Here is a 15,125-nt window from a genome sequence, read left to right on the forward strand (position 1 = left end):
TTGCCATTTGTAACCCGATTTCAATTCTGTTTGCTTTAAGTGATGGCACTAGGTGAGGGCTTCAAAACTTCTACACAGAATTTGGACCTTTGACTTCTTTGACCTTTGACCTTGATTTTTTTACCTATATTGTACATTGGCTACAAAATGCTACGCCGCCATTTCTAACCCGATTTCGATTCTGTTTGCTTTGTGTGATGGCACTAGGTGAGGGCTTCAAAACTTCTACATAGAATTTTGACCTTTGACTTCTTTGACCTTTGACCTTCATCTTTTTACCTATATTGTACATTTTGCTACTAAATGCTACTTCCGGCGGGGACATATATTACGCACCGCGTAATTTCTACTTTTCCTTGTTTAGTTTCGTATCCATGCTCATAATATATGTTCTCCCGAGTAGAATTTCACGAAATTTCTAGACCTAACATTTAGAGGCTCGACTCTAGATAGACCTAACACTAGTGGTTAGATCTAGATCTAAATAAGTTACACTCGCAGGAAATGTTCTCAAACATCAAGTCAGTCTTCCAAATTTTGAGCGAGATCGGATCACGGGTAGGGTCGATATCGGCTTCGAACTTAAGTCCTACATTGTCACGTCACTCGCACAGCCCCATTCATTATTTTGTGTAAAATCTAGATCTAGCGTTAGGTAATATTTCTAGATTCTAACGTTAGAGAGGCAAAATCGTGTTTCCGGCCCCATTACTTGAATCGATCATCGCGATATAAGAGACAGATTCACGGCCTAGGGTTAGGAAGATCGCGATAAGGAGGCAGACTCACGGCCTAGGTAGGGTTGGGGAACTATGTAGGAGACTGATTCAAGGCCGAGGGTTAAGGAAATCGCGACATATTGATAGGTTAGGTTTAGGGTTATATAAAAGATGCACGGTGGATATCAGCCCCACCAATGTGGTAACAGCGCGCAAACGCCGTTTGGTGGGGTCGTAAACACGAGTAGATCTATGATACTGTGCTCACCAGCCCCACTGCCGTATAAATCCTGTAGGCCCTAGCTGTAGTCTGTACAATTCACATCTGTTGGTTCTGAGCGCGATCAGTAATTTGATACAGAGAGTTATGATCGATCAGCATGTAAGGTCCCATATCATATGTATTTGTAGTGATGGGGCCTATTTCACGAGTAGATTGATCTATGCCTCTACTAGAGACTAGACAAGTAGACTCGTCTATCGCTAGCTATCTCGCGATACACAAAATACCGACTGTAGCTAAGTCAGTGGCTGTGCGAGCGATGACTCGTCGCAAGAATAGCCACTACCTCAATAATATGCTAAGTCTTTAGATCTACTGTAGTTTGAGTTTGTCTAGATCTCTATCTAGACGTGGAACACCATTCTATTTTTCTAAAAAAAACGTCATTTGCATTGCGTAAACCCATCCATTTGTCCATTTGCATTTAACAAAACAAAAAATGACACTGGAGTGGACCGTAAGTACGTAACAGCACAAAAATATACAATTTTTTGGACAGCCATTATGACTGAATTTCATACCGTTTTCAGTATTCACGTTGCGTACATGACATGTCCAGCTGCCCTGAAAACTACCCTCTTTACTTGACCTTTTGGACAACCCTTAGATCTATACCATTTTCAGATTTACAGTGGGCTCGTGAATTCCATATAAAATATCAAATATATGTAAATCTTCTGTATCTGTATCCTCTTAAATCATTTTAGGACACCATTTAACTGTTACTGGAAGCCTCACAGTACAATCATATAGACGTCAGCATGGAAGGGCCTCTGGAGAACAAGTCTGATGGTAAGGGTGAAAATGCCATTTAAAATTGATCCATCGTTTGTTGCCGGATATATTCAATTTCAAATGTTAGGGGAGGGGAATGTATGACATTTCCATGTCATGATGTATAAGAATGCTATTCGCTCCGTCTTTTAATTTGTAATAATTTTGTAATATTTATAACATTTGTGATGTACTTTAGTATGCAGCTAAGTGGCTAAATGTAATTTAAAGTTAAACGGAATATCTATGTGTTTATTCCTTGGCATGAATGCAGATTAATATCTATTAATTTTAGAGCAAATAACTGAAATGAAGTTTGGCAGAAACTATTAACCCAATTACCGTACTCTAAAAGTACTCAAATACTTGTATGTTTCACTCATCCAGTTCACCCTGGACCTGAAACTGACTTGTTGATGTATGTTGAATGGAAAAGTAATAAATCCCGCTATTTTTACTTGCACATTCTCAAGTCTGCCTGAGCATAATTATAATAAAGGACTAGAGCTTGGTGAAACCTATCAAACTGCTTGTATTATAACTTGCTGAGAGAAAACATTCTAAATATTGCCAGTGTTTTTAGTGATTTATTGCATATTCTTTCAGAAATGAACCACACAGCCCAGCCCAGCCAACTTTTCGAAGGCCCACTTAGGGAACCTTGTACTACCGATGCCAAGAATGAATCAGTGCTTCATCGTGGTGACAAAGACGACAGCAGTGACGACGACGATGACTTGCCCCTAGCAGTATTGATTAAGCCAGGTATATACAGAAAAAACCCCAGCTACGGTAAAGTGGTAGAGAGTAACGTGTTTGTAAATTCCCTCTTAAAAAAAAAAAAAAAAATCATTGACAGATATGCAATTCCATTTTTAAATTACCTAGCTTAATTCTTCAAGGTATGTTGATTACAACGAATTGCAGGATTGGAGTCGATCTCGTCAATTAAAATTTAATGTATAAATAAACATAGCCAACTTCCGTAATGCTGATGAGTTGCCCTTTGGTAGAATTTACTAAACAGGGTGTGTAATATACATAAATTAGCACTTATGTAGAGATAAGTGAGCGTGAAATTGAAAGTTCATTTAATCTACATTATCAGGGACAAGTTCATTATACCATTATTACTGCATATTCTAAAGTCTTCCTGAGCATGATTAAAATAAAGGACTAGAGCTTGGTCAAACCTGTCGAACTGCTTGTATTATAATTTGCTGAAACAAAACACGCTAAAAATTGCCTGTGTGTTTTTAGTGATTTGTTGCATACTCTTTCAGGAAAGAACCACATAACCCAGCCCAGACAACATGGTAGTGACAAAGACGTCAGTGGTGACAGTGGTGTTCACCCTGGACCTGAAACTGACCTCTTGATGTATGTGGAATGGAAAAGAGATAAATCCCGCAATGTCGTCAAACTGAGTGAGGTGAAATGTATCGGACTTCCTCTACCAGGGAATACAATAGAAATGAAATGTGGTAAAAGGAGGAAGGACATCTGGAAGGCGACAATTATAGACACTGAGGAAATTTATGATGATGACTGCAGTGATGATGAAGCCCCAAGTACCAGCTCCTACATCGAAAAAGAAGAGGAGTCTCCTCGTGCTAATTCAACCCAACAAGGTTTGTAATGATTTGTGCGAGATTGTATTGGGGCATCCCATATCAACCAATGTATTTCTTTAAAATGATAGGATAACGAAAACAAAGGATTCAATATTAATGGAACTAATCTCAGTCACCTTCGGTGTGTTGATGTGATTGTAATAATTTGAAATACAACTAGCTGAGACTGAGATGTTGTCACAGCTTGATAAGGAGAGTAAAGTGAGTATTACAATTAATATGTTCAAAACAAAAGTCATCGGCCAGTGTTAAGTAAAGATAAGATTTGAAATGGTAGAACAAGAAATTTAATAAGAATCCAAAAAAGTTGATTGTTAAAACCAGAATTGTATAGTTCAAACAATAACATGTGTAAGGACCGAGTGCAATAATTTCCTGAACAATTAGAACACGTATGGTCTGTGTACCTTGGTTAACGTTGTGCTACTCTGCCAATATTTATTTACACACTTCTCTTCTGATATACTCTTTCAGAAATGAACCACACAGCCCAGCCCAGACAACTTTTCGAAGGCCCACTTAAGGAACTTTCTACTACCGATGCCAAGAATGAATCAGTGCTTCATCGTGGTGACAAAGACGACAGCAGTGACGACAACGATGACTTGCCCCTAGCAGTATTGATCAAGCCAGGTATATACAGAAAAAAAACCCAGCTACGGTAAAGTGGTAGAGAGTAACGTGCTTGTAATTTCCCTCTTTAAAAAAAAAAAAAAAAATCATTGACGGATATTCAATTCCATTTTTACAACTCTACATTATCAGGGACAAGTTCATTATACTATTTTGACTGCATATTCTGAAGTTCTTCCAGAGCATAATTATGATAAAGGACTAGAGCTTGGTCAAACCTATCGAACTGCTTGTGTTATGATTTGCTGGAAGAAAACATTCTAAAAATTGTCATTGTTTTCGAGTGATTTGTTGCATACTCTTTCAGGAAAGAACCACATAACCCAGCCCAGACAACATGGTAGTGACAAAGACGTCAGTGGTGACAGTGGTGTTCACCCTGGACCTGAAACTGACCTCTTGATGTATGTGGAATGGAAAAGAGATAAATCCCGCAATGTCGTCAAACTGAGTGAGGTGAAATGTATCGGACTTCCTCTACCAGGGAATACAATAGAAATGAAATGTGGTAAAAGGAGGAAGGACATCTGGAAGGCGACAATTATAGACACTGAGGAAATTTATGATGATGACTGCAGTGATGATGAAGCCCCAAGTACCAGCTCCTACATCGAAAAAGAAGAGGAGTCTCCTCGTGCTAATTCAACCCAACAAGGTTTGTAATGATTTGTGCGAGATTGTATTGGGGCATCCCATATCAACCAATGTATTTCTTTAAAATGATAGGATAACGAAAACAAAGGATTCAATATTAATGGAACTAATCTCAGTCACCTTCGGTGTGTTGATGTGATTGTAATAATTTGAAATACAACTAGCTGAGACTGAGATGTTGTCACAGCTTGATAAGGAGAGTAAAGTGAGTATTACAATTAATATGTTCAAAACAAAAGTCATCGGCCAGTGTTAAGTAAAGATAAGATTTGAAATGGTAGAACAAGAAATTTAATAAGAATCCAAAAAAGTTGATTGTTAAAACCAGAATTGTATAGTTCAAACAATAACATGTGTAAGGACCGAGTGCAATAATTTCCTGAACAATTAGAACACGTATGGTCTGTGTACCTTGGTTAACGTTGTGCTACTCTGCCAATATTTATTTACACACTTCTCTTCTGATATACTCTTTCAGAAATGAACCACACAGCCCAGCCCAGACAACTTTTCGAAGGCCCACTTAAGGAACTTTCTACTACCGATGCCAAGAATGAATCAGTGCTTCATCGTGGTGACAAAGACGACAGCAGTGACGACAACGATGACTTGCCCCTAGCAGTATTGATCAAGCCAGGTATATACAGAAAAAAAACCCAGCTACGGTAAAGTGGTAGAGAGTAACGTCCTTGTAATTTCCCTCTTTAAAAAAAAAAAAAAAATCATTGACAGATATTCAATTCCATTAACATCAGGGACAAGTTCATTATACTATTTTGACTGCATATTCTGAAGTTCTTCCAGAGCATAATTATGATAAAGGACTAGAGCTTGGTCAAACCTATCGAACTGCTTGTATTATGATTTGCTGGAAGAAAACATTCTAAAAATTGCCATTGTTTTCGAGTGATTTGTTGCATACTCTTTCAGGAAAGAACCACATAACCCAGCCCAGACAACATGGTAGTGACAAAGACGACAGTGGTGACGACGACGACGACTTGCCCCTAGCAGAATTGATTAAGCCAGGTATGGAAAGGAAAATTTAAAATAAAAATTAAAACACATTGCACTATACCAATTTGTAATTGCCTAGCTTAATTCGTCCATGGATGTTGATCACAACAAAGTGCAGGTCTGGATTTGAGTCATTCTGGTCAATGAAATATGATAAAAATGAACATAACCAACTACCGTAATGCTGACGAGCTGTCCTTGGCAGAATTGACTGAACAAAGTGTGTTTATATAAATATAAATTAGCACACACATAAATTTAAATGAGCGTGAGAATTTATCTGCATTATTTAAAATACTTTTAGGGACAGGTTCATTATAGTATTCTACTGCGTATTCTAAAGTCTTCCTGAGCATAATTATGATAAAAGACTAGAGCTTGGTCAAACCTATCGAACTGCTTGTATTATGATTTGCTGGAAGAAAACATTCTAAAAATTGCCATTGTTTTCGAGTGATTTGTTGCATACTCTTTCAGGAAAGAACCACATAACCCAGCCCAGACAACATGGTAGTGACAAAGACGACAGTGGTGACGACGACGACGACTTGCCCCTAGCAGAATTGATTAAGCCAGGTATGGAAAGGAAAATTTAAAATAAAAATTAAAACACATTGCACTATACCAATTTGTAATTGCCTAGCTTAATTCGTCCATGGATGTTGATCACAACAAAGTGCAGGTCTGGATTTGAGTCATTCTGGTCAATGAAATATGATAAAAATGAACATAACCAACTACCGTAATGCTGACGAGCTGTCCTTGGCAGAATTGACTGAACAAAGTGTGTTTATATAAATATAAATTAGCACACACATAAATTTAAATGAGCGTGAGAATTTATCTGCATTATTTAAAATACTTTTAGGGACAGGTTCATTATAGTATTCTACTGCGTATTCTAAAGTCTTCCTGTGACATAATTATAATAGATAACAAATGACTAGCACTTGGTCAAACCTATCCAATTGCTTGTATTATAATATACTTAAGAGGAAACATGAACTAAATGCTAGAGTTTTCTGTAACATTTTTTTTTAAGGAATGGATGACATTAACCAGGCCACTGAGCCCATGCAACTTTCTGAAGACTCAATTGAGAAATCAGTGGGAACAGCCAATGACAAGGATGGTGGAGATAAGTCACCTCTACCAGAATTGACCCCAAAAGGTACTCAATTAAGATTAAGAAATGTTAACCAACATATAACTTGCGAATAGCCTGAATGAGAGATTAAGAGTGGATATACGATGTTCAGAAATTATTATTGACAGAAGCACAACCGTTTCACAAGCATATGCCAGAGTTCCGGGAATTAGATAAATGTAAATGGCTTGAATTCAACTTGTCATGCTGCTTGAATAGAAATTATATATCTATTTCATTTACAAATAGGCCTGTATGACAGTATATGTCTTGACAAGAAAATATAATTGACACAAGTTCGGGTAATTCATCTACAATTTTGTTAGATTCCATTTATGATGATCCATTCGATGTCAAATCTGCAAACCCTAGTGATATAAATGTGGTTATTGTATGGAGTCTGGAAACTGAATTAAGGAGCAAGATAGCCAAGCAGACACGATAAAGAATTCATGTATACGTTCTTACAGTTGGAATAAATATCACATGGTTATGATATCACCAACAAAATATTGTTCACATTTTGAAAGACAATGAAAGGAAATAAGTGGCACATGTAATTTTTCGATGGCTACCCCTTTTGTCTGGGGAAAGGGGCTTTCACAATTGGTTGTGCGATCGCTATTGCTATTATTTCTTGATAGTATACTTTGTACAGGATCGCAAGCAATCGCAAGCGATCACATGACCGATTGTGAAAGCCCCTTAATTAGCAGCAGTGCGTATGATAACAAATTGCTAGCACTTCGTGAAACCTATCCAATTGCTTTTATCATAATTTGTTGAAAAGGAAACATGAACTAAATGCTAGAGTTTTCTGTAACATTTTTTTAAAGGAATGGACCACATTTACCAGGCCACTGAGCCCATGCAATTTTCTGGAGACTCTATTGAGGAAGCGGTGGGAACAGATACTAATGACGAGGATGGTGGAGATGAGTCATCTCTACCAGAATTGACCCCAAAAGGTACTCAATTAAGATTAAGAATTGTCAACCAACATATACTTTGCGAATAGCCTGAATGAAAGATCAATAGTGGATATATATGATAAGAAATTATTATTGGCAGAACGCACAGCCGTTTTATGGGCATGTGCCAGAGTTTATGGGAATTAGAGAAATGTAAATGGCTTGAATTTAACTGGTCAGGTTGCTTGAATAGAAATGATATATTATTGCATTTACAAATGGGACTGTATGACAGTATGTGTCTTAAAAGAAAACAAAATCGACACAAGTTCGGGTAATTCATCTACAATTTTGTTAAATTCCATTTATGACCATCCATTCGATGTCAAGTCTGCAAACCCTAGTGAAATAAAATTATTATTGTATGCAGTCCGGAAACTGAATTAAGGAGCAGGATAGCAAAGCAGACACGATACAGAATTCATGTATACGTTCTTACAGTTAAATAAATATCACATGGTTATAATATCAACAACAAAATCTTATTAAAATTTTGGAAGTGAATTAATATGAATAAGTGGCATATGTCATTTTCCAGTGCTACCCCATTTTTCTTGGTAACGACGGTGGGGTATTATTCGTGTGAAATATAATTTTATGTATTACTTAAGCCATGAGTTGGTAACAGTTAGTTAAAACAATGTTGGCTGTCACATTCTACGTAATTACCTAATTCATGGTCATAAGGGAATATTGATTTGAAAGTGTAAGATAAAACAACATACAAGTCCTCTGTAACATATCGGGCGAAGAGGTTATAATTTCATTAGTGTGAAAACATGAAAATGAATCTGTTGTCGAAGACTTGAAGTAAGCCATCTCCAAAATGGAAATGAGCCACGCCCCCTTAAAACACAAGTGAGCAATAAGGCAACTGACATTTGATAATGTGTTTGGAATCATTCAAAGTAATTAGTTGTTTTACTAAAAAGAGGCATTTGATCAATTGAATGGAAATATAAATGAAAAGTTAAAGTGATTGGAATTCGGCAACGAGTGTTAACTTGTTTTCCATTTTAGGTACTTTCTTGGATATAAGTCAAGCATTTCCTGAGTCGTTGTATGAACTGCAACAGGGCCTACCTATGTTCTGTTGTAATAGAGGATGTACTCGTGAAGTTTACCAGGAATGTATGACATGTTGGAAGCTGATCTGCTATGAACATTTTGTCGCAAAGGATCCTTGCAGTTGTCACGATGGCAAAGCTTGGGAGGTAAGAGTTAGCACGTTAAGTCTAAGCTTTAATTTAAAAATATCAAAAAGAAACTAAATACTAACAGTTCACCAATAATTCCGCGTGAGGTTTCACATACTTGACATAGTAGACAGACCTTGACATACTATTGTTATTTTCATGAACTTCTCATAAAAAATATTGTCATGGTGACTTACAGTAAGCTTGGAGCTCGTTATTCAATATACACATGCATACATGAACTTGAATGTGATAAACATTGCCAGTCAATATTTATTCTAATTCTTCAGAGACTGTACCACAACATATGATTATTTCTAATGTTTCTATGTTGTAATCAAAATCAAACAAAAACTTAAGTCAATGGAAATGAACTAATATTTCTAATATTGATTTCTTCTTGCGAACAAACTAATGCAGATAGCATAAGAACTAAACAAGAAATCTTCAACACTTCGTTCACATGTAAACGGAAATAGTGTCGGAATTGAAACCAGATATGTTTTGATGCATTGTGTGTGACTCGTACTAATTATAGATAATTAAAATTGCGTTTAGTTCTTTATGAGAATTAAATTTCTGTTTGATTCTGATATATATATATATTATATATATATAATTATATATATGTAGGATGTTACAGACTTCGAGCGAGAGCGAAGCGACCGTGAGCAGCAAGATCCAGAGGTCTCACTTAACCATGCAGACTTCGAGCGAGAGCGAAGAGACCGTGAGCAGCAAGATCCGGAGGTCTCACTTAACCATGCAGACTTCGAGCGAGAGCGAAGCGACCGTGAGCAGCCAGACCCGGAGGTCTCACTTAACCTTGATGATGCTGAACAGCAGAAGGTAATACGGATTTTTTTTCTTCTCTTTCAAATATAAATCAGTGTGACAACAAGCAATCACACAATTAAAGACATATCGTCCTTTTTGCAGATCAGCAGAAAACCATCCAAACATCTGTAAACCCTAGAGCATGGTGGGCAGGTTGTATATTCAAAATGTGAAATAGTTAAATCATGTAAAATTCAAATAATGCACGTAAACAGTGCATGAGAGATAGTCTTGCTCAGACACTTGGAAGTTTTGTTTCTTGAAATAATAGTTATCTGTGTGTAATTTAAATTACAAAACACATTATGAACATAATGTACATTATAGAAGACATTATTCAATATTTTGTAAAAAGTAATTAAAAAGGACTGTGTCAGAGACTAATATATTTTTTCGAGGTTCGAAAAAATAAATTCAAATTATAACGGTAGTTTGTACTTCACAAGTGAAGACCCTACAGGTCTAAAAACTACACAAAGGTTTTTGTAACAGTGTCTTCTTCATTATATACCTTATTGTTTTACACCAATTGTATACACAAATTCAATGCAAAAGGGACATAATGTCTTTAAGGCTCTCCTTATCAATAAGTCCTCTAAATCACAAACTTATTAAAACAATCATATCAATTGTGCTTGTACTAGCATTTTGCTTATTTCTCCTGATGGCATAACGGCAATTGACTAAGCTCCTTCAAATTTAGCCAGGCAGAACGATAGCAGCCTCTTCCCGTGTTTTGAATAAAAGCGATATTTTTTATTCTTAATTCATAGATTTGTGAATTTATAACATAGTTCCCTGAAGACAGCATGAGCTTTCAGTTAAAACTATTAACATGTCATCACAGGCACCTTCAAAGCTTTTGAAAGGCTAATGAAAACTTTGCTAAAAATTTAACCCCCTTTTTGTATTCTCTGTTTCTTTTTGTTTTACTGAGTCCAGTTAGATATTCAGATAATGCTCTTACGTTGGCTTCTTGTCTCCATATATCACTCGAAGGATGAAATAAATGAGACGGAGCAAGATCAAGGTGACCGTGACTCCCTCGAGCATCAAGAGGGTCAGCATACCCAACATGAAGATAACATGCACGAGGTTCAAGACAGTCAGTCTGAGGTGATTATATGATATAAAAGGTGTCATGAATTATGATAATATGAGCAGTATTTCAACAACAAAAATCTCTGTCAAATCATTATCTACACTTAGTAACTGCTTATTTCGGAAAGTGTGATTGGCTCTTCATACACGGGTTATGTACTGTAGTTCAATTACAGACTTGCAATAGCTTACAATCAAGTCCATTGCAAACGCGCCAGAAATTTAGTTTCTAAATTCTAAATTCCAAAATTCGCTACAACTTGGGGCACACAAGGATCAGACTGGTTCCACTGTATGGAATAATCTCCTTTTAGTTAGATAAACTTTGCTCTTCATCAGAGTCCTTTAAAAGTAGTTTAAAACTCACTTCTTTAATGCTACCTTTTGATTACCCATGCCTTGTATTAATAATTTACTTTCTATCTTACTCTTCTATTTTCGCGTGGAGCATTCTACAGAGTGGATTTGCCGCATTACAAATCTCATCAATCATTATTATCATTATTACTTACTGTTGCAGAATTTTAGGGAAACTAATATGAGAACTGCCTCGTGCCGTTTTTTCGACCTCTAATTTACGTCTGTAAACTCGCTGAAAAACGCATACGTTTTTAGACGCTAAACGGTTCAGTGTAGGACAGTACCTTTGTATTCACGAAACATGGCCCATATCTAATATTGACTTTTCACTTGCATATTGACATGTTTCTGTGGATTATTTTTGAACCTTCAGTATATTCCCACTTTTTTACAATAAACTTATGAAACAAATTTCCTTTTTACATTCTGTGTGCTACTTGTAGCAAGGAGAAAGAAAGAGTTAATCATGTGTTATTTTCTATTTCAGAAACGTGGGAGGAAGAGAAAACGGAATCCAGAAGAATGGAAGAAAAGACAGCAGTCAAGAAAACGTAATCGGGGAGAGGAATATGTTGTACGTAATAAAACAATCCCTGCCAGAAAGATAGGAAAGAAGTGTAACACAAAATGTCCCCATAAGTGCTTCTCTAAGTTCTCTGATGAAGACAGGAAAACATTGTTCGAGGATTACTGGAAAACGGGCTCCTACACCCGTCAGCGAGATTTTATTCATCACCATATTTCTCGGTCCAAAGCAATACCTAGAAAAAAGAGAAAAAGTCAGAAGCGAGTGCGTCACATGTACAAATACCATCTCCCGCTCACATCACAAAGGGAACGAGTGTGCAAACATTTCTTTCTCAGTACTTTGGGAATTGGTTCCAAGCTTATTGAGTATACATTGAAGAAGTATGAAGGCCCGTTTGCACGAGAAGACAGGAGGGGAAAGTTACCGTCAGTGAACAAAACTTCAGAAGAAGATGTTAAGAAAGTATGTGAACACATTGATTCATTTCCTGTTGTTGAATCACATTACTGTCGTGCGTCTTCAAAAAGGAAATATCTGGACCCTTCTTTAAGCGTTTCCAAGATGTACGCAATGTACGAATCGTCTGTATCGAAACCAGTTTCCTTCGCAGTGTATAGAAACATTTTCAATTCCCAATATAATTTGGGATTTCATCATCCGAAGAAAGATGAATGTAACACATGTGCTTCATTCAATAATTCAACTCCGGAAGAAAGGGAAGTTAAAGAGCAGAACTACAAGAAACACATTGCTGAAAAGGAAAGTGCAAGAGAAGAGAAACAAAGAGACAAGGAACGAGCAAAGATCGATCCAATCTTTAGCTCCTTTACTTTTGATCTTCAACAGGTCTTGACTACACCCTATGGCCAGACATCTTCGTTCTATTACAAGCGGAAAATGTCTACGTATAATTTCACTGTATACAACCAGGCTACTGCATGTGGAAATTGCTTTGTCTGGCATGAGACTACAGCGAAGCGGGGAGCATGTGAGATTGGCTCATGCCTCTTAAAGTTCATGCAGTCACTTGATCCTGATACCACACACATAAGTTTCTTTTCTGACTGCTGTGGAGGCCAAAATCGGAACAGAATTATAGCTTGCACTTTGCTATATGCAGTTCTGCACACTAATGTTGCCATCATTGACCATAAATTCTTGATCAGCGGACATACTCAAATGGAATGTGACGCGATGCATTCCTGCATCGAAAGGAACAAAAGGGGAGTGACAATCCATCACCCCGACCAGTGGATACCAGTTATTCAAACAGCAAGGAACAGGAATCGGTATGAAGTTACCCACATGACGAAAGAGGACTTCCTTGATCTGCGTCAGTTGACAACACCCTGTGTGAAGTACATGAAGAAAGACAGGGCTGGCAATCCCGTCAACTGGTTGAAAATTCGTCAGATCCGCGTACAGAGGACAGACCCCTCTGTCATCAAAATAAAGTATGATTTCAACGAAGACTTCGTAGAAGTTCGCGTCTCGGGCTCAAGTCGAAGAAATGACATGCGTCTGCCTCTGTTGTACAAGCAACATCTCGCCCTCTCAAGGGAAAAGAAGCAAGATTTGCTTAGTTTGTGCAAGGACAACATTATCCCATCGATGTATCACAGCTACTATGAAAACCTCACGACAGAGGTACAACAGTCTCAGAGTGATGAATCCGAGGAGGAGGAAAATGATGGACACATGCATCAAACATCCGAACAGTGAATCATATTGTAGGCCTACTGTTGTGGCTTGAACACAGACGACAGTACAAATACATATACAGCTGTAGTACTCTTGTGCATCGTTTGAATTCTACACATCTTGCGACTTTGACATTTCACAGACATGATCCAAATACTAGTATCATTAGTTGTATACAGTGTTTGGTGTATTTAGGGAAGTCTGCAAAAGGACTTTCTAACTTTAAGGCGGAGATACACATACAGTATATAACATGAGCCAACCTGATGTCTGCATTAGAGCCTATTAGCATATGGAATGGAACTTTAGATTTCATACTGCCTTACTTTGGTAAAAGGAATCAAGAGACATACCATCCAAATTTGAGTAATTGACGTTTTTATATTACACCTAATGTGCTCTTCTTCCAAGTCAAATTTAATGCACAAACACTCACCTTGCTCAGAGATATAATAGGTTATACATTGTGATATTCCATTGATGCCCTTGCAAATTTGAGACACATTTTGGTCATTACAAGGAGTATCACTTTTGTCGCTTACTTCGTTTTGCCCAACTAGGGCACCACATTGAAGGGAGAATGCAATGACTTGGACTTGGACATTACTTAGATTGAACACGTAGGCCTGTACTTAGAAAATACAGTAAGTATGTACACATTTTTGGATGAATTAAAATGTATTCTAGGAATTCTGTTTTTCCATTGGTAATTCGAAATATTCAAAATTAAGTGCAAATAAGGACACTAACAATAATTACAGAAATACCTGGTATAATGTGTGCTTGTGTGACAATTGTATCATAATAAATTACAAAACGAATTGAATCGAATCTGCAAATCCTCAAACCTTGGGAAATTTGAATACATGTCTTCTTGTATTTCAAAATATTCCGATGAACTTGATGAGATTTGGGGTTTTTCGCCCAAAGTGAAGAAAATTTATGCTTAATTTACACCATTATCTTTATTTTTTGAAATGTAAGTATTGGAAGAATGTGACATGCCCTGCAAAATTACAAATGTGTTGTTTGAAAATTGATTTCTAAGTTGCAATTTGAAATGCCACGATTTCACTTTCTTAGACTACTTTCACAACATAACTAATAATTGTGATTAGCATTTGGATATTCTGCGATGCAATGACAGCAAGGAGAGCATGAATTCATATTAATGTAAATAAAGGCAAGAACAGTAAAAAAATGTCAACAAGTTTTGAAAAAGTATCATAGTTAGAGACGCGAGTATATACCTGGCAGAATGTCATCACAAGTCCTGCATAGATGCAACACTGTGTATTATTCGAAATGTATTAATCTAATTGTCGATTTCACTTTCGTAACTATATCTGCACAGCATGAACAAGAAAGTGAATAATATTTTGATATTTAGCATTGTTTCATATTTTATGCCTCCGCCAACGAAGTGGCCGCAGGCGTTATGTTTTCGGGTCGTCCATCCGTGCGTATGTCCGTCCCATTTTGTTTTTTTCAATATCTCAAGAACCGTGATGGTTTGACATCAAACTTAGTATGAGGGTATATGGGGGGGGGGGGGGAATAATACTTTGG

At 37.0% G+C, this 15,125-nt stretch overlaps 2 protein-coding genes across 3 annotated transcripts; both read left to right on the forward strand.

Annotated features, from left to right (window-relative positions):
• Positions 1-1,098: 1,098 nt before the first annotated feature.
• Positions 1,099-4,075, forward strand: LOC139713110 (uncharacterized). Its single transcript, XM_071624866.1, has 4 exons — positions 1,099-1,794; positions 2,383-2,541; positions 3,060-3,407; positions 3,885-4,075. Exons 1-4 carry the CDS (start codon positions 1,764-1,766, stop codon positions 4,073-4,075), a joined length of 729 nt encoding a protein of 242 aa, XP_071480967.1. The 5' UTR covers positions 1,099-1,763.
• Positions 4,076-6,119: 2,044 nt separating this feature from the next.
• LOC139713101 (uncharacterized) lies at positions 6,120-15,097 on the forward strand. Of its 2 annotated transcripts, XM_071624856.1 has the most exons (7): positions 6,120-6,290; positions 6,757-6,885; positions 7,698-7,829; positions 8,853-9,046; positions 9,662-9,877; positions 10,865-10,981; positions 11,814-15,097. In XM_071624856.1, the coding sequence occupies exons 2-7, from the start codon at positions 6,759-6,761 to the stop codon at positions 13,575-13,577; spliced, it is 2,550 nt and encodes an 849-aa protein (XP_071480957.1). In that variant the 5' UTR covers positions 6,120-6,290; positions 6,757-6,758; the 3' UTR covers positions 13,578-15,097. The 2 variants fall into 2 exon arrangements, with proteins under 2 accessions (XP_071480957.1, XP_071480958.1); XM_071624857.1 differs by lacking the exon at positions 6,757-6,885.
• The last annotated feature ends 28 nt before the right edge of the window (positions 15,098-15,125 follow it).

Source organism: Diadema antillarum, unplaced genomic scaffold, assembly GCF_040938485.1.
Source record: "Diadema antillarum isolate AM-2024a unplaced genomic scaffold, OU_Dant_1.0 seq00001905_RagTag, whole genome shotgun sequence".
Taxonomy (NCBI): domain Eukaryota; kingdom Metazoa; phylum Echinodermata; class Echinoidea; order Diadematoida; family Diadematidae; genus Diadema; species Diadema antillarum.

Bases quoted from the DNA above. Each gene is read 5' to 3' on its own strand.
- LOC139713110 (XM_071624866.1), top strand. From the start codon at position 1,764: ATGGAAGGGCCTCTGGAGAACAAGTCTGATG. The intron at 2,542-3,059 runs GTATATACAGAA...ATACTCTTTCAG, and splicing joins AGCAGTATTGATTAAGCCAG to GAAAGAACCACATAACCCAG. The intron at 3,408-3,884 runs GTTTGTAATGAT...ATACTCTTTCAG, and splicing joins TGCTAATTCAACCCAACAAG to AAATGAACCACACAGCCCAG.
- LOC139713101 (XM_071624856.1), top strand. From the start codon at position 6,759: ATGGATGACATTAACCAGGCCACTGAGCCCATGCAACTTTCTGAAGAC. The intron at 7,830-8,852 runs GTACTCAATTAA...TTTCCATTTTAG, and splicing joins ACCAGAATTGACCCCAAAAG to GTACTTTCTTGGATATAAGT. The intron at 9,047-9,661 runs GTAAGAGTTAGC...ATATATATGTAG, and splicing joins ACGATGGCAAAGCTTGGGAG to GATGTTACAGACTTCGAGCG.